Source organism: Pseudoliparis swirei, chromosome 13 (genome assembly GCF_029220125.1).
Source record: "Pseudoliparis swirei isolate HS2019 ecotype Mariana Trench chromosome 13, NWPU_hadal_v1, whole genome shotgun sequence".
Classification (NCBI taxonomy): Eukaryota; Metazoa; Chordata; class Actinopteri; order Perciformes; family Liparidae; genus Pseudoliparis; species Pseudoliparis swirei.
In genome coordinates this window covers 1,579,545-1,599,202 of record NC_079400.1, presented here as the reverse complement: position 1 = coordinate 1,599,202, position 19,658 = coordinate 1,579,545, and the positions used below count along the sequence as shown (strand labels likewise).

Sequence of the window (19,658 nt, the reverse complement as noted above, 5' to 3'; positions counted from 1 at the left end):
TAACCGGGCTGTGCCATGACGGGTCAAAATGGCTGCTGGGAAAAGGGAGAGTTATCATTGTAGTTCATAAATTATCCAGTAAAGGAAATGAATTCACGTGCAGACCTACATTTAGTATTTCATATGTTTTCTCTCATGCGTCGATATTTGGAATAACAGACAGAACAACACGTGTCTCACTCAGTGTTTTATTATATATTTAAACTTTACACTCTGCACACCAAACTGGGATTATCTTTATGTCAGAAAACAATAATAAAGGAGGAATAACAAGACATATAATTATCAATATATAAACCGTAAGTGGTCCAGTGGTTTCACAAAAGTCCATATGGAGCAGAAGCTCAAAAGTGAATCCCAGCTGAACTGCAACCCGATTGCATTTAAATGTGCAAACCTAAGAACTGTATATCTACATCACAGCTGCTATATGTAAGGAATACATCTGATGTGCATTGTGTTGTCACATGCATAAGAGTTATGGAGCACAATGTCAACGTGACCTAATTAGTGTTATGATTGAAACTTGATTAAAAAAAAGACGAGATAGCGTCAATCTTTTCTTAGTTCTGTTCATAATCACTGCGTTCCAGATATGAGATTGAAATGTGGATTCAGTGCTTTATTCCTCCTTCTTCACGATCAGACAGTGGGACTGCGGAGCCAACCAGAAACCTGGTTTCATCTTCTGCTTAAAGGTGCTCCTATACTGCTGCAGAATATGAACCTCCTTTCCTCCGGTGCACTCCTCTTCCCCCTTCGCCTCATCCACACCATAGAAATTCAGGATGCCAGCCGGCTGGTCGAGGTACACGCCGATCGTGTTGTACTGAGGAATCTCCATGATCTCTAAAATGTGGCCTTTGTGCCAGGCATGGTATCTGGAGCCACTCCAGCCAAGACACCAGGACTCCTCATTCTCCCCGAGGCCGCAGGAACCATCGCTGTTCCTCCTCCCCGCTCGCTCGTAGGCGACCCCGACCACGATCCAGCCGGAGTACTCCACCTCCCAGTAGCCCCGGAAGCCGTAGATGGCTTCTTTGCATAGGACCTTTTGGAACATGGATGGGAGTGTTATTGAGAGGCTGTCCCACATAAAACTGGGATTAATGGGATTTTACAGCTGCCACTGCGGAGGATTTAGAGCGGCGTCACTTTCTCCGACTTGCAATGCCAAACTAGCTGCCTCAGGATTTAAATACAAGCCGGGGTACAGCCCTCTGGTTCCAAATATCTCTTGCCCATGACAACTTCATGGCTCTCTCTTTTTATTACATAATTGATTAACATGATAAAATACATATAGATAGCATTGTGTCAGTCTGAAATAATGTGACTGCGTCTTCAACCTGTACCTGTGGAGAATACTCGTATCGCTCGGGTCGATCCAGGACAGGACACTTGACATCGTCGGTCCTCCGGGCGACCTTAGTACCATTCTCTCCGATCCACAGCATCTTATTGGCTGTCTTGTCATCCAGGGAAATGTTGAACCAATCTGAAAGAAATGACAAAGATAAACAACGATTCAATAATAAATTATGTTTGGATCAAATATGTGTAGTTTTTTTAAGAGAAAGGAAATCCTACATTTGATTAGATCATTTCTGCATTTTGGCTCCGGGATGTTTGGCTCGTAGGCCGGGGTCTTCTCTGAGGAGTGAGAGACAACAAGGTCAGACGAGGTCAGGGGAACTGGAGACAGATCAGATTTGTACTTCGCTGTAAAAAGCAAAAGCCCGTAATACGGTGGCTGTCTTACCTGTGGTTGCATTATTGTTTTTTTTTGCTAAAGGAATAAAATAAAACATTTTAGCACCAGAGCAACTTATATTAGGATCGGCATATTCAGCTGTTAGGCAGAGATACAGTATGTGTCAGGTATGACTCAACAGGTGATGATGATGTATAATTAGAAAACCATCTGCTTCTGTCAGATTATCACATAAGCAACGGCATGCCTTCTGGAGCCAGTGGTTGGGTCATGCCATGCAGTTGGAATTAACAAGACACCTCACATGTCCTCATAAAGCTCATGTCGTTTCACAAAAAAAACCTGCACGCACAAGTCTGATAAATTGGGGATGTATATCCAACATTTGTTTATTGAGGTACATTATATTCAGGAGAGTTGAGTAAAAGCAGCCAAAATATTACTAATTGCATTTGAATTGTGTCACTCAAATAGAGTTAATGTGAAGATAATGAAGTGTAACATGGGCTTTATCCCTATATTTAATAATCAGAGGATCTTATAATACAGACAGATTAATTAATTAAGTCTGCTCGTATTCAGATTCCAAATTAAACTTGATCACAGGCAGCAGTATTATGTCATAACTGTCCTTGAAGTCATAAATCACAGTAATATAAGTAGCTCTGTCGTGATGCCAGCTTTTGTAACTCATACTCATGGAAGCATGCACCATCCAGTTTGTTGTTAAGGACGAGGATTTACAAGATGAGACACCGGATCCCCACAGCGTTCGGGGGCCAGCGTTGACTATCATAAGTGATGTGTTTTTATTTATATCCAAAATGACTGAACTGATCGACATCAGGTCAGAGCGTTAAGGAGCTTATCTTGTCGAGCAGAACAAGTAAAACGTTAGGTTCTACAGGTATTTACGGGTATCACCTCCACCTGATGGATGGTGGAGGTCTGGATGGTGGAATATGCCGACTACCAACTCTTCATCCACTCTGTCATCTTCATTGTGTTGTTCCTGTGTTTTAATGTGTGTAATGATTCCTTCTGGTCACATGACATCTATGACACCTGTCCATCCTGGAGAGGGATCCTCCTCTGTTCTCTCCTCAAGGGTTCTGACCTTTTACCCTGAAGGGTTGTTTGGGAGTTGTTCCTGATCCCATGTGAGGTCAAAGGTCAAAGGTCAGGGATGTCTATGTGTACAGATTGTAAAGCACTCTGAGGGGAATTTATAATTTGTAAAAATGGGCTCAACAAATAAACTGAAGTGAATTGAATGGTTATGATATTCAAAGGCCCCGCTGTAAGAGGACCACGTCTCAATGAGCTGATCCGTTGCCGGCAGCTAGAGAGAGACGGTGTGAGAGCGATGAGCCACCTGTCTGGATATATCGCACATGGTGATGAAAATAACTGCCTTTTTTCTGGCCTCATTACAACAGGACCATACAAAATAACTTAAGGTCAATCACGCCTCTGCAGAGGGCTTGTTAGTCAAGGGACGGGATCTGACATTATCGTCTCCTCACTGCATCTGTTTCCATGGTGATATGGTTAAATGCAAGAGTGTGATTAAGAACGTTTTTACGAGGACTACATAGCTCTGTTTCACATGCAAGAAGCTGGATTCTTATCATTAAATATGTTATCCTTCATGCCATGATATGTGGACCGTAGACATCGATTAGCTATAAACCGGCTGAATGTCATACATTTTCAAGATGCAATTACAGCATGTAAATGCATACGGCATGAAAAATGCTTTCGAGTGCATATGATAATGATACTTGCCGACCCTTATGCGCCCCTAATGACGACAAGCATGGCATCGGCCAGAGTAAAATTTCTCTTTCCACACAGACGTTAACTCTAGTGACCCATTAATCCAGGATCTGCCTCAAAGGACAATAACAACTGCTGCAACACTGACCGGCTGGGGTTATGGAATCAGTTGATCGAAACTATTGCCGATTATAATTCCTGTATGCACCGACTAATATATGCTGTAATATTCTTGACAGGCTTAATTTGACACCACATTTAGATGGAGGTGTTCACACATGTTAAGAACACTCTTAAATTCTTAAAATATATATTCAACTTAATTATTCTAAATGGTGTAAAATATATAAAAAATGAAGTTCACCTTTATGTGACATCTGGGTGACGGAAGCAGGCATCTGGATACCGGCTGTTTAAGCTGCTGAATTGAGCCCGGCTCAGCCCGGATGTGACCGGTCTCTCTGTTGGCTCCACTGTGTGACAGCCGAATGCCACTCTTATACCTTTATTGCAGGACAGGCGTGAGGGATTGAGAGTCGGTGGCGTGGACTTAAGTGTGAGATCAAACTTGCCAATAGAAGAGACGGGGGGGCAGGAGGCTTGTAATTGAAGCAGTGCTTTTCCTTAGAGGGAATATATATGTGACACCCCCCAGTACCATCTGAACAACACCCCCTACCCTCGACATCACTCCCGCTGATCTTGCCACATTGCACAGTGACAGCACTAATGCACTGAAGGGGGGATCGGTGTATGCAAACACACACTCATCCAGAAACAAGTATGCGGCTTGGAAATGTATACAACGTACATCCTGGTGTTTGGCATCGAGCAGTTTAAGGTTCAACAGGCACACATGTGTAACATATCGAACAAGTATGAATATCACTTTGTCTACGCTGGAGCTTTATCATTGTGAAGTGATAAATAATGATTTTCCTCTTGCAGAAAAATATAAAAAGACTGCATTTACCGGTTTGTCTTATTCTTACATTGAACACTCAAATGTAAAAATAAATAAAATAATGCATCCCATATATATATACAGTACATATATTCTGTATATATTATATACATATATATATGTGTGTATATATATACATATATATACACATATATGTATACACATATATATATATATACAGTATATATACATATATATTTATTCATATATTTATATATATATATATATATATATATTTATATATATATATATGGAATGAATACTTTATTTATTTATGGGATCTATCTTTTCACATAGACATATATTTATATATATATAAATATAAATATATGAGAAAAGATCCTCATATATAAATATATATATATATGGGATAAATTCTTTTTTTATATATGGGATCTATATTTTCTCATAGAAATATATTTATATATATATATAAATATATATTTATATATATATATATATAAATATATATAAATATATATATGTACAGGACTGTCTCAGAAAATTAGAATATTGTGATAAAGTTCTTTATTTTCTGTAATGCAATTAAAAAAACAATGTCATGCATTCTGGATTCATTACAAATCAACTGAAATATTGCAAGCCTTTTATTCTTTTAATATTGCTGATTATGGCTTACAGCTTAAGAAAACTCAAATATCCTATCTCTAAATATTAGAATATCATGAAAAAGTATACTAGTAGGGTATTAAACAAATCACTTGAATCGTCTAATTAACTCGAAACACCTGCAAGGGTTTCCTGAGCCTTGAAAACACTCAGCTTGGTTCAGTAAACTAAATCACAAGTATGGGGAAGACTGCTGATCTGACTGCTGTCCAGAGGACCATCATTGACACCCTCCATCAGGAGGGTAAGACACAAAAAGAAGTTTCTCAAAGAGCAAGCTGTTCACAGAGTGCAGTTTCAAAGCACATCCACAAAAGTCTGTTGGAAGGGGGAAATGTGGCAGGAAACGCTGCACAACCAAGAGAGATGACCGCAGCCTTAACAGCATTGTGAAGAAGAGTCGCTTCCAGAATTTGGGGGAGCTTCAAAGACAGTGGACTGAAGCTGGAGTCCAGGTATCAAAAGCCACTGTTCACAGACGTTTCCGGCAAATGGGCTACAATAGCCGTATTCCCATGGTCAAGCCACTTCTGAACTCAAGACAACGGAAGAAGCGTCTGACTTGGGCTATGGAAAAGAAGCACTGGACAGTTGCAGAGTGGTCCAAAGTCCTCTTTTCAGACGAAAGCAAGTGTTGTATTTCATTTGGAAGTCAAGGCGCCAGAGTCTGGAGAAAGGCTGGAGAGGCGCAAAATCCAAGTTGCTTGAAATCCAGTGTGTTTGATTTTGTTTTGCTGTTATAAATCTTTTTTTTTACTTGGTCTGAGGAAATATTCAAATTTTATGAGATAGGATTTTAGAGTTTTCTTAAGCTGTAAGCCATAATCAGCAATATTAAAAGAATAAAAGGCTTGCAATATTTCAGTTGATTTGTAATGAATCCAGAATGCATGACATTTTTGTTTTTTTAATTGCATTACAGAAAATAAAGAACTTTATCACAATATTCTAATTTTCTGAGACAGTCCTGTATATAAAAAAATATTTATATGAGAAAAGATTCTCATATATATAATAAATATATATATGGGGTGAATACTTTTTTTGGCAGCAAACCCGGTTTGGGTATGTCTGCTAGCTGTCAGAGGCCCAGCTGCAGTCTGAGTTGAAGGAATCTGACACAACGGCACCAACGACAAGCATTACCAAATATCTTCTCGCTGATGTGGGTCATAGTTTCAGAACCAGTTAAAAGGTGAGCTGCATTTAACATTCTGAACATGAATATAGCAGCACACACACATTTCTTTTGTAAAGATAGAGCGGAGTAATGCCTGCTGATCACAGAATGAAGTCACTCTCCATCTGCGCGCGTTGTTGTCAGAGCTTCTCGTTGCTGTGTTGCCATAGCCGCGTGCTCCAACGGTTAGCTCACGGGCGCCGCGCCGCACTGCGCTCATATGGCGGTCACGGCTTATAATCTCGACAGACGGCATCGGCGCTGAAGACCCTCCGACCCCCCCTCAGGTAAACGGGAGTTTGCAAAGTTAGCGTTATTAGCGCTGTTAGCTACGAGCCGCCGACTTGCCGCCAAAATATTAAGAGCCGTTGAGAGTTAATTGGAATGATTCTAATCATGAAGCCTGCATCTTTAATTAATCACATCAAAGTGTAAATCTTTCTTTTAAAGACAATAGGTTACTATAATTCAGCAGTTTTCTAATTGATTTCACAATAAAAGCGACATCTATAGAACTGCACACGTGTGTAAACAGACACAACTAAATGAATACATTTGAATCTACTGTCTACATTTACTCACAGGACATTGTCATGAGGTGAGCCATATCACATCTGATGATCATACTTTTGAAAGGACATTTAGGGAATCTAACAAGCAACGTCCGAATTCACACTGTATACAAATATCACAGAGAACAACCTAATCCAAGACATAACATGCCGACCGCAAGTCACTGGACTGGAGGGATGTGGGTTCATCACATCAGGTTGAGCAACACACCTGACCTCCATTATCATATCAACCATTCACGATCACAAGTGCCTTCACGCCCGTTGCCCGGGTTGAAAGAAAAAGTACGTCCCTGTCCGTTAACCCTCGTACGCCCTCGCCTGTGAGCGGCGTGTCTCAGGCGTTAACAGCTCTGAGCAGACCGTGCCGATCCTTTAGTCAAGGCTGTCCCGTCCTTCTTGTGTTGCTGCCTGCCCAAGCAGATGACTGAGCGAGGCCGTGACTAGGATGCATCCAACATTCACAACAGTAAATACCAGGGGTAGTGATGGAATCCCATAGCCAATGGGATTTATTAAAAATAAAAAGGGGAGTGTGATTTATGGGTTATCTGAGTTCTTCCAGTCTCCTCTCATGCGACGATCAGAAACCAGGGGCAACAGACTTCCAAAACATTGCTGACCGAGAACTGATCTCCGCCATAAAGGCCAGGACTGAGCTGTGGCCCTGAGGCTGCTCTGCATGGGGATGGGCAGGACTTTTATGTTCTTTAAGTCTTGTTTCTAACTTTTTAGATTTTCTTTTAGATTCTTTTTTTGCCAGCTTCTCCTGTCCTCAAGTCGAGGTTTCCTTGAGTGAGACATTAAACTTTATGTTGTTCCCCGGGTCCATAGCAGCCAACTGCTCCTAAATTCCTAGAAGGGCTTAAATGGCTTTAATACTTAAAGTTGTCAAGTTGTATTTCATTTGTAATGTGTGTACCTGTAGTAACATGACAATACAGTTTATAACACCAAATGTAAAGTCAACTGCAAGTTAAAAATAAAGCATATTTTGTACTTAGCTGAAAATGTAATATTGAAATGAAACCGTTTTAGGACACTTTTACTAATCAATAAACACTGAATGAGAGTAAATGACAGATTCACTTTATTTGAGCAGGATGAGTGCCGACAGAAAGGCAGATGGCAGTATGCAGTATGTTGATATGCTCAGGAACACAGAAGCCCTGCAGTCAGGAATCACACATCTATTACAAGAAGAATTAAAGAACATAACAGTCAAGATCAGGTACATTACTAAAACTACTTATTTATTAAAGTGCACAGACAAAGGAACTCTTCCCCAGATGGAACTCCATTGAACCAGGTTTCTTTTTGCCCGTAAGCTTCTTTTTTTCCGGCCGAACTTCACCTCTACAGGATGACCTCATTCCTGTATCGACGACCGATACAGAGAGATGACGAGGTAAATCGTCAAAGCAAATGCAGAACTAATAGATATGGGGTAGCGGTTCAGATGCCTGACTGCTTTGAAAGGCTTGTGGCCAATTAGTAAGCTCATTATCTCTACATACCTGACCTAAAACTTCTCTTAAAAGTTCCCCGGTGCCCCCCAAAACCTTTAGCGCCTACCCCCATTCCTGGGGTTATATAAAGCAGCCGTTCGCATCGCTGCAGCAGCACACCACTGATACATGGCAACATTCAGGAAACCTCAACACCATAAAGATGCCAATCAGTGCTCCCGATATAAGGACGATGCCAGCCTCCGGGCCCGGTGAGTAAACTCCCTTTCTTGTCCTCGGCAGATGATGCTCGCTCATTGAGAATGCTGCAGCTTCTTCAGACAGGAGGATCACTTTGTGTTGGGAAGTTTATCGGAAGATGAGCCAGGATGAAAACTTATTTAGCATTTAGCATATTGTTAGTATACGTTTTTTATTAGTGAACCAAATAAAACAAATAGAGCTGGCAGTTATATTGGTTTTGTACTTACAGGTACACAATCTAATGGTCTGGCTACTCCTGCAGGTAAGATGTTAAAGTAAACCACAGAAAACACAGAATATAACTCCCACTGTGAACTCACTGGGGATCGTTGAAAGGTGTAAATTGACTTTTAAGGACAATGCCTCTGCTTCTGCTTGTTATTCTATCATCTTCTACCCACATTGTAACTGTTCCCATCACTCAGGAAGTCACCCAGACTACGAGCCCAACATCCCTGAGCCCACATGCAGAGCTGATCTTCTGAAATGTAAGAGCGGACACAAAAAAAATTCCTCACTCTCGTGACGTATAGTTTATTATCCTGAATGGCACATTGTACACATCCCACAGACTGGATTAACATTTCCCTGGATGACAAGACAGCCAATAAATCTCTGTGGATCACAGAGGATGGATCCAAGGCGTCACGCATCACCGATGATATCACATGTCCCGTCCTGGAAACGCCAGAAAGATATGAGCATGCCCCCCAGGTAGGTTCTAAACAAGACACAGTTCATTTGAGATAGATAATACTTGTTTCCTATGCTAAACTAAACCCAACCGTCGTCTTTGTTCTCCAAGGTTCTTTGCAAAGAAGGCATCTCGGGCTTCCGAGCTTACTGGGAGGTGAACAGCTCAGGATGGGTGTTCGCCGGAGTCGCCTATGAACGGGCTGGGAGGAGGGCATGCGACGGACAGTGTGGGCTGGGAGAAAATGAACAGTCCTGGGGTATTGGGTGGGGTGGATCCCACTACCAGCTGTGGTTCAATGGCATCAATACAGACATCTGGAATATTCCCCAGTACACCACATTCGGGGTCTACCTTGACCATCCGGCTGGCGTACTCAATTTTTACGGAGTAGAAAAAACAGAAGAGGGAGAGAAGGAGATCCGCTTGCTTCGGAGGATTAAGAGCTGCTTCAAGGGGAGCATGTTGCCAGGTTTCTGGGTGGGAGAAAAGTCCTCATGTTTAATAGTTAAAATAGAGGAGTAAAGTACATTGTGTGTGATTTCCATGAATACGTCATTTACAATTCATGTCTAAAACTTGAGATATGCCTGCATGTTTCTGCAATGCACATTTTGGGATAATGTTAGACAAACTATTCGAAATAGAAATATCTGTATCAAGAAACACATTTATCATCAAGAAGCTGCTATTTGTTTAAGTGTTTGTGGATCATTAACGTGTTCAATTTGTCAACACCCGGCTGTTTTTTAATAGAATAAACACACTGAATATTTAAAAAAAGAAGTGTGAATTGTTGTGCCATTCTCCATTAAACAGTGGAGATGGTAAGAGACATCAGGTCAGATGTGAACTTACTGACTGTCATATTATTTTAAATGAGTGTGTTGAACATTAATTTGTACCTATCTTTTTTCAATAAATGACTTTTTAAATTCAAACTGTTTTCCATTCCATCATCCGTACCTGTTCAGGGTGGCGGGAGGCTGGAGGCGATCCCAGCTGACATTAGGCGAATTTAGAAAGGTTGCAAGTTTTATCGCAGGCCACATACAGAGACTGACAAAAATTCACGCTCATATTCACACCTACAGGCCGGGCGCTTCAGAGTCCCGCGTGACTTTGGACTGTGGGAGGAAACCGGAGAACCCGGAGGGAACCCACACTGCCACGAGGAGAATGTGCCAATACACACAGAAGGACCGCCCGGGATCGGGGATCGACCCCCGGCCCTCTTGCTCTGAGAGCCACGACACCACCATGCTGCCCCAAATTACAACGAATTTCCTTCATTTACAAAACATTTCACAATGAACTAGTCCATTGTCGTGTAATTTCATCTACTATATAATGTCAGATTAACTAAAACATGCAAGTCAGAGCTCAAGGTTCGAGAATCTATGTGACGTGCCTCGATTTGGGTTGGAACCTCTGAAAGTCCAAATCCACGTCCCTATGTGTAGATTAGCACCTGGGCGCAGGGGGGGGGGGGGTAGGAGATCAGTCCCAGACTGAGGTCATTATGCCTGCGTGTGATTGGACCACAAAGGCCGGGAATAATGAACACCTCCTTGTTTGTTGTGTATAAAACTTGTGGTAAAATGCATTATCGGCAGACTTTCTCAATTCGGCTCCTGAAAGTTTCCAGGCTTCCTGCAGGCGCCTGTTTTTAACATGTACTTGTAAAGAATAAACTGAGTATTATTAAGTGCTGTGTCACTCGAGATTATTCTTCATCATCAATTTCTTCAACCACCTCCGGTCGACGAGAAGATACGACACCATGATTTCAGTCTGTTTGATGTTTGCAACCAAACACAAATCAGGGTAAGCATCTAAAAATCTAGGGAACCTCAACATCCACAAACTCTTTATGTTTTCAGGAGTACTGAGTCGCTTGATAAGTGCTATTACAACATCTCAAATATACCAAAAACCCACCGCCACAGAGAGTATTAAATATGAAAGTGTGTATGAGAGAACAGAGCAGAAGAAACAGATGATATTGAGAGACGGACAAATAAACAGACCGAGTGTTCGTGACAAATGTTTGTGAAGAGAGATCAAGCGGCGCTGCATTGCTTTGCAGTATAAGCGTCAGGCGATAAGTTTTGATTTATAAATACAAGCTCACGGCGCAGCAAAATTAATCCATCGCCGTCATGTGACGGATTCAAACTCGACCGTACCTTCAGCTGCTCTGGGCTGGGCCTTTCATCCTTTGCCTTGCCCTGTTAACGCTGAGCGGAGGGGGGCTGGTGTGTGTATGTGTGTGTGTGTGTGGGGGGGGGGGGGGGGTGGTCCAGAGGATTAAACTGGTGACATGAAAGCCGATCCTGCAAACCCATCGACAAGTTCACGTGAGCCCACGTGATGCCAATGAGGGTTCATGTGAGGAGGAGAGTTGATGGAATATAATCCTGCAGATGCCTGACTGAAGTCAATGCTCAGGTCATTGATGAGAATTCAGACGTGTTGTTTTTTACCGACACTCATGTTGTGTTCCACCTTCTCGTGTGAATTGAACACAACTGCACCAGAAAGACAATGATTTTAATTTAATTGCGGAATGGACTTTGAATTATTTAAAAACCCACTATGCGTATTGTTGTGTATGCACATGACTTGTTGAATACACATGTTTTCACCTTGAGCGACCTCTGTTGTGTTGAATAATTAATTGGTGGCCGATACTAAATAGTGAGCTTCGAGGGATGTACCTTGGTGTGTGTTGAGGTTTATTACTTTCTATACTTGAGCCCCTCGGTGGACTAAAACAACAAATAGTGACTCCCACCCTGAAGAAAATATTGTTAGTGAACAGAGGGGAAAGAGTTAATATGAATTGCAAAATGCAAAGGAATACGATTACGTTTTTTGCACATTTTAGGACGTGTGCTGATAAATCGTGTCCAGTCAAAGGATTTGTTGAGAATGTTCCACCTCGTCATGAGGGCAACCAGAACCGCCTGACCTTAAAGTCTCTCTGATGATGTCAAATGGAGCTTCTTAGCATCAAGTCAACATCAACCACATCGTTGGGATCAAGATGCATGTTGAATATAATCAACAACGGCGAACCTACAGAACATAAAGCCACAACACACAACAAAGGAAGTATTGCCTTAATTCACAGTAATTAATCAGAATAAGAATCAGCTTTATTGGAATTTGACTCAAATATATACAATATAAAAAGCAATGACAATACATTGGGGATGTTAGTGCAGAAAGGGGTGATAAAGCAAGTAGTGCAGATGGAGTTGTCTGACTACCTGCTCATCAGAGTGACGGCCAGTGGAAAGAAGCTGTTCCTGTGTCTGGTGGTTTGGGTGTACGGTGCTCTGCAGCGCCCCCAGGGGGGGAGGAGGTGTAACAGCGGGTGTGCTGAAGGTCTGCAGTGATGTTTCCAGCCCGTTTCCGGACTCTAGAGGTGAGCAAGTCCAGGATGGAGGGCAGGCTGGAGCCAATAGTTCTCTCTGCAGACCTGACTCCCCGTTGTCGTCTGTCTCCGTCTTGTTTGGTGGCCGATCCAAACAGTGCCGCTGCTCGCCATTTTGGTGCCCTAAGCATAATTTAGGGCACCAAGTTATGCTGGGTGTCCCCCTGAGATAGGAAAGGGCACCCACGGCAAGCTTGGGAAGTTGAATGTGTATTTGTTTTTTTTTTTTGGGGGGGGCACCATCGTAACTTGGAGCAATTAAATATATCTCTTGTTCTGCCTGTTTTGTGATATACATGCCTAAAAGGTGCCTAATATTTCTATACTGAAATAATATCGGCATTATAATTATCTAACTATGATGATTTTTTTAGTTGCCTATTTTTTGGTGCCCCCTCAGGACTTGGCGTTATGGGAGTGGTGCTGGATCCAAACCACTCAGTGATGGAAGAGCAGAGAACAGACTGGGTGGTGGCGGAGTAGAACCGGGTCAGCAGCTCCTGAGCCGGTCGTACTTCCCGAGCTCGTGCAGGAAGTACAACCTCTGGGCTTGTTTTCCGGATGGTGTTGATGTTGGAGGCCCACTTCAGGTCCTGGGAGATTATGGATCCCAGAAACCTGAAGGTCTCCACTGCAGACACAGTGCTGCTGAGGATGTTATCCCTACTGTGATTCCCACATACATCTGATCCCGATTATTTTCAATGTAATACTGTATTCTACTAGGAAATAGAACACCATACTCTACTGTGCACAAACACAGTACATTACTCTGGCTTACCTGGGCATTTTTTTTGCTAGCACTGTTAACATCCCACACGAGCCACATTCATTTGGACCATAATACTCAGCATCATTTCTGTCTTGTATATTTTTTCATAAACCACACTAGTGTGTATATGAGTTATTTTGAATCACAGAAGTTATCTGGCTTGTGAAAATGTCAGCTGAAGCATAACTTTGAGCTTTTGGCTCCCACTAAAAACGGATGCATGTATGTTTCCATGTATTAAATTATTGTTGGAAACAAGAATGCAACTGTGGGTTGAGATTGAGAGTCACTGACAGTCTGTAATCCTGTGATAGAGATATGAGCCACACTCATCATCTGAGTAAATACAACCGTGTATTTGTCTCCCCCAGCGACGGCCCTCAGCATAACAAGCTGCATGACCCTTCCCTCCAACCCGGCCCTGTCTGAGGCCTGGAAGGCGGGGGGAGGTTCAACGGCGAATGCTTAATCCCACCCACTGTGATTTCATTGGTTAAACTCTCTAATATGGGCGGGGTTAAACATTGATTTAGATCGATAGTTAGCTTTGAGCAGTGGTCCCCAAACTAAGGCCCGCCTCCACATTTGGCCCGCCGAACAATACCAGAGACACATTAACATTTCTTTTTTAGTCTGGCCACGCACATCCTAGACTAGCCGCTGTCAAATAAAACGTGTGAAGATCCCGGAAAGGGTTATTAATATTTGGTTATGTGGCTTTCTGGAAAACAATAAATGTTTACATTTAGGCACCCTGTGATCGTCACACTGTTTCTGTTACAAACTGACCTCCATCAGAGAAGAGAAAAGTTATGTGGCCTTCACAGGAAACAGTTTGGGGACCCCTGGCTTTGAGCATCACACGTCTCACGAACCCGGCGGCACGGCCATGACATAAAAGGGGATACACACACAAGCAAGTAGTTTAATAAAGATAGTTTATTTAACTTAGTCTCAGAGAGGCGTGTGGAGTCAGTAGTTTCAGTCGTGGAGGTGAGTGCATGAGTGGAAAGTGTTTCTAATGTTGTATAATGTCGGGACACCTAGCGGGGTCTCAAGACAGAGAGAAAGACACTGAGACGAGAGGGCCTTATAGCAGCGTGCACTGGCCCAGGTGTTGTCACTGCTGCTAATTACCTCAGGAGGCTCAGGTGTTTCCACTCTGCTGATGACCCTCTGCCACGCCACCAAGGAGATGGTCGGCACACACGTGACAACAGCAGAGGTGGTGGAACAAGTATATTCTGCAATAATACACTATGACGATAATCCGTTATAGGTACAAGCCCTACATACAAACTATTAGTAAAAGTACAGTATTTATTTAATTTTAGCTAAACTAAAAGTAGTCATTATGAGGAAGAGTTGTCTCAGTGTGTTACTGTAATATAGGAGGTTATAAGTTTATTACTGCTGCAAGTTTCTATACACTTAAATAATATATATATATATATATAGATATATATATATATAGATATATAGATATATATAAATGCTTATTGGGCGCAGTAAGAATTGTCCTCACAGAATAAAATGGTACTTCCTAATAATTCCACAAGATGGGGCCATAGTGTCAATAATTTAAGACAACTGCACGAGGCCAGTGCTTTAAAAAAAAAAAAACTTTGACTTTGAAATCTTTAAGATTTATCATACAATTTCTATTAATCGTATTAATTTGCTCATCGAAAACATGAATGAATTAGTTACTTTTCCACAACCATGACGCAATACTTGTCCAAATGTTCTAGTAAGTCTGAACAACATATTAATTATATTGTGGGAAACACCACATATTATTTGATGAAAGTGGACAGCTCTTCTAAATTGAACACTTTAACATAAGCTCCACATGACTGGGTGACTGATCAGCCGCATGCTGTATGAATATTGCTATCAATTATAGATGCATTTTAAGTAGTAAGTCCAATTTAAAAAACATATTGTATGTAATTGTGGTGGATTATCCATTTAGTCATGGCAGGGTGTTGGTTGTTTGTAAATCTGCAGCAACACCATTTTAGCTGAAAAATATTGTGCCATAAAGCAAACAATCTTTTCATAAAGCATTTACAAGTCAAACCACACGATAAACTATTAATACAAACAATAAAACAAGATTTCAAGGACAGACAAAACTCAATATACAAGCGCTATAATACACAAATCAACCTGATACACCTATATTGCCCACCAGACGGTGCAATAATTGGTCAGTCTGTGGTGTAAATCACCAAGCTGCTGCAGTGGGGAAACACTGCTGCTGAACGTAATGTTTAAATGAAGCCATCTAATTGCAGAAGCAATGAATAAGACTGAGGTGTATCCAGTGTGCAGGATCCTCCAGAGTATCAGTTCCTCTGTGAATCAAAAAGATCTTAATCTATCAGCACATGAATCTCATAGTTTGCAACTATTTGTGTGCAGCGCTGAGCAGTAACCACGGTGGGGTCACTCCCCCCAACAACTGCAATACGCACAGCTAATGCAATCAAATCTGATAAAAACAAGGTCAACATTTTAAGCAGATGTTAAAAGATGTTTGTTTTCTGTGGGGGAAACGGCTGCAAATGATATCATGTTACTGTCTCTGAAGTTTGCTATCTGTAAAAGTCCCTAGATATTTATAGTTGCCCTCCAATTCGATTCCCTTCTCAGATTGTAGAGTGGGAGCGGCCTGTGCACGTCTCAAATATACGGCGCCATGACAAAAAAGTCTCCACAAACACAATCAAGTCTCCTCCGGAACACGACCACAGACTGCAGGAATCACCTACAAACTTGTTAAAATGTCTGATTAAATATATACAGTGGGATATATATATAGACACTACCATTCAAAAGTTTGGGGTCACCCAGACAATTTCGTGTCTTCCATGAAAACTCACACTTTTATTTATCAAATGACTTGAAAATTGAAAAGAAAATATAGTCAAGACATTGACAAGGTTAGAAATAATGATTAATATTTGAAGTATTAATTTTGTTCTACAAACTTCAAGCTCAAAGGAAGGCCAGTTGTATAGCTTATATCACCAGCATAACTGTTTTCATCTGTGCTAACATAATTGCACAAGGGTTTTCTAATCAGACATTAGTCTTCTAAGGCGATTAGCAAACACAATGTACCATTAGAACACTGGAGTGATAGTTGCTGGAAATGGGCCTCTAGACACCTCTGTGCCTGCCTCCACCTGTCAGTGGATTACAAACTTCCTGACGGACAGGAAGCAGCAGGTGAGGCTGGGAGAAACAACATCCAGCACCCGGTCAGTCAGCACTGGTGCACCTCAGGGATGCGTGCTCTCCCCACTGCTCTTCTCCCTCTACACCAACGACTGCACCTCAGGAGACCCATCTGTTCAACTCCTAAAATTTGCAGACGACACATCAGTCATCGGCCTCATCCGTGATGATGACGAGTCTGCATATAGGCGGGAAGTTGAACAGCTGGTCCTGTGGTGCGGTCGCAACAATCTAGAGCTGAACACGCTTAAGACTGTGGAGATGACAGTGGACTTCAGGAGGAGCCCCCCAGCACTGCCCCCCCTCACCATACTCAATAACACTGTGTTGGCTGTGGAATCCTTCAGGTTTCTGGTATCCACAATCTCCCGGAACCTGAAGTGGGAACCTAATGTCAACAAAATCATCAAGAAGGCCCAGCAGAGGTTGTGCTTCCTGCGCCAGCTTAGGAAGTACAACCTGCCTCAGGAGCTGCTGATCATGTTTTACACCGCAGTTATAGAGTCTGTTCTGTGCACCTCAATCACTGTCTGGTTTGGATCGGCCACCAAACTGGACCAGAACAGACTCCAACGGACAGTCAGGTCTGCAGAGAAGATCATCGGTGCCAACCTGCCCACCATCCAAGACCTGTACACCTCCAGAGTCAGGAAACGGGCAGGAAAAATCACTGCAGACCCCTCCCACCCCGGTCACAAACTATTCAAACTCCTCCCCTCTGGTAGACGCTACAGATCACTGCTCGAAAACCTCGAGACACAAAAACAGTTTCTTCCCCCTCGCCGTCTCACTACTAAACAATAACCCACTGTAGCATATATATTTATCCCTTCTCTTCTCGCACTCTCCACTTCTTCTTGTATATACTTAAGTCACTTTACTTCTTAGACCGTTGCACTGTTTTGCACTGTTTGCACTGTTTGTTCTGTTCTGCACTACTTGTTTTGTTTGTTCTGTGTTGTAATGTACATTTTGTGTAAGCACAGAGACACTTTACCAAGACAAATTCCTTGTTGTGCAAACTACTTGGCCAATGAAACTGATTCTGATTCTGATTCTGATTCTGATATGTCATTAGAAACCAGACGTTTCCACCTAGAATAGTCATTTACCACATTAACAATGTATAGAGTGTATTTTTGATTCATGTTATCTTTATTGAAAACACAGTGCTTTTCTTTGAAAAATAAAGACATTTTTAAGTGACCCCAAACTTTTCAATTCAATTCAATTCAATTCAGTTTATTTGTATTGCCCAATTTCACAAATTACAAATTTGTCTCGGAGTGCTTTACAATCTGTACACATAGCCATCCCTGCCCCAAAACCTCACATCGGATCAGGAAAAACTCCCAAATAACCCTTCAGGGGGAGAGAAAAAAGGGAAGAAACCTTCAGGAGAGAACAGAGGAGGATCCCTCTCCAGGATGGACAGTAGTGTATATATAATGGATGGAGAGATATTTTTTGTAAAAAGAGGAACACTGGGGACCACGCTATGTCTCTTAAAATGCCGTGGTACATCCTACAGTTTCCCGATCAACCTTATGAAATATGAAATAAAATAAATACGACAAGAAAGTTAAAAGAAACTAAAAAAGAAAAAAGAAACCTACTAAAAAGCGATGGAAGTGAGCGCCCCCGGGCCCCTAATGCAGTGTGCACAGCTCCGCCTTGGTCTCCAGGGTTTTGTCCGTGTTTCGGCTGCTAGAGGCTGAAATGAACGTTTCAGCATTTCTTTTGAAATGTAATACAACAGCTAGAATTCCTCCAATGAAAAGCTACATTTCAGTTCAATTCAATTTAAATTGTTCACTGCAGACACACCACTAAAGCATATCTTCCCATATTCGGGACTTATGACTGGCTTATCACATTAGATACACGTATCACATTAGATACACAGGTCGATGACTGTGGGAAAGTTATTTTCATATGGCCAATTAATCTTTATCTCGTCACCATCTATAATATCTTTTTGAGAGGCTAAAACGTTCAGAGTAATCTTTGAGAAACTTAATACTGCCCTTCCCCATCGGTCTCCCTCTCTTTGCCCACATAAACACACACACACACACACACACAACTTTGCCATCCTATCTTTGTGAGGACAGTTGCATATCATTTATGCCTTAACGGTAAGAGGGTTAAGAGTAAGGGGTTAAGGCTTAACCCCTTACTCTTATCTTACCATCTCAATTAAGTGCCTGCAAAAAAACCAGGAAGCAGGGAGAACAGCTGGCTCGGGGCTTCCAAAGTGAAAAAAAAATACACCTGACAACACGTCTAAAGCTCTAAAGCTGAACCGTAGTTTGGGGATTACCAGGCTAACTCTTCCTCTTGCGTCCACACTTCCTGCTAAGCTGTCCCGTCCTCGCTCCAGCTCCATATTAACACACAGAGAGTGTGTGACATCGATCTTCTCGTCTAAATGTCGGCAACAAAGCAAATAAGTGTCGTTCCCAAAAAGAGAAACGACTCACCTGTTACACTACATTCTCCGAGTTTTAAAAGTATCAATGCCTCATTCCTCCCCATAGAAGACCATGCAGTGTTTGACCCCCTGTCACCAGTCAGCTACAGAACGGAGTGTGAAAACCACTTCATCGGAGGAGTGACTGGGAGTGCCTGCATTATCATTTTCAAAAAGTCTCCGTTTCTGACGGACTAAAGCGCCATCAGCAGCGTTTTCTCGAGGTCTCCATCCATGCTTCTCGTGTGGACGGTATCGGCAGGAACACAGCAAAAGTTATGCATTTTAAAACTTATTGTGGATGTAGCCTGACTTTAATGCACTTAGTTACATTTCATGACTGCATTATTGTTTGTCTCATAGGTTGCAGTCATGGAAGCTTGGAGAAGAAAGTTAATATTCAAGGCCTCAGGGAGTGAAGTGACTTGGGATGATCGTGAACAGGGGGCCCCAAACTTTTTCCTCTGAGGGCCACATAAC

At 42.0% G+C, this 19,658-nt stretch overlaps 2 protein-coding genes across 2 annotated transcripts; one reads left to right on the top strand and one right to left on the bottom strand.

Annotated features, from left to right (window-relative positions):
• Positions 1 to 172: 172 nt before the first annotated feature.
• Positions 173 to 3,946, bottom strand: LOC130203871 (tripartite motif-containing protein 16-like). The gene is made up of 5 exons (XM_056430310.1): positions 3,858 to 3,946; positions 1,763 to 1,789; positions 1,591 to 1,653; positions 1,356 to 1,498; positions 173 to 1,051 (listed from the first exon to the last, which is right to left on the bottom strand). Exons 1-5 carry the CDS (start codon positions 3,889 to 3,891, stop codon positions 623 to 625), a joined length of 696 nt encoding a protein of 231 aa, XP_056286285.1. The 5' UTR covers positions 3,892 to 3,946; the 3' UTR covers positions 173 to 622.
• A 4,539-nt stretch (positions 3,947 to 8,485) lies between these two features.
• LOC130204035 (stonustoxin subunit beta-like) lies at positions 8,486 to 10,163 on the top strand. Its single transcript, XM_056430518.1, has 5 exons — positions 8,486 to 8,559; positions 8,781 to 8,813; positions 8,977 to 9,039; positions 9,123 to 9,265; positions 9,357 to 10,163. The coding sequence occupies exons 1-5, from the start codon at positions 8,511 to 8,513 to the stop codon at positions 9,768 to 9,770; spliced, it is 702 nt and encodes a 233-aa protein (XP_056286493.1). The 5' UTR covers positions 8,486 to 8,510; the 3' UTR covers positions 9,771 to 10,163.
• Positions 10,164 to 19,658: the final 9,495 nt, after the last annotated feature.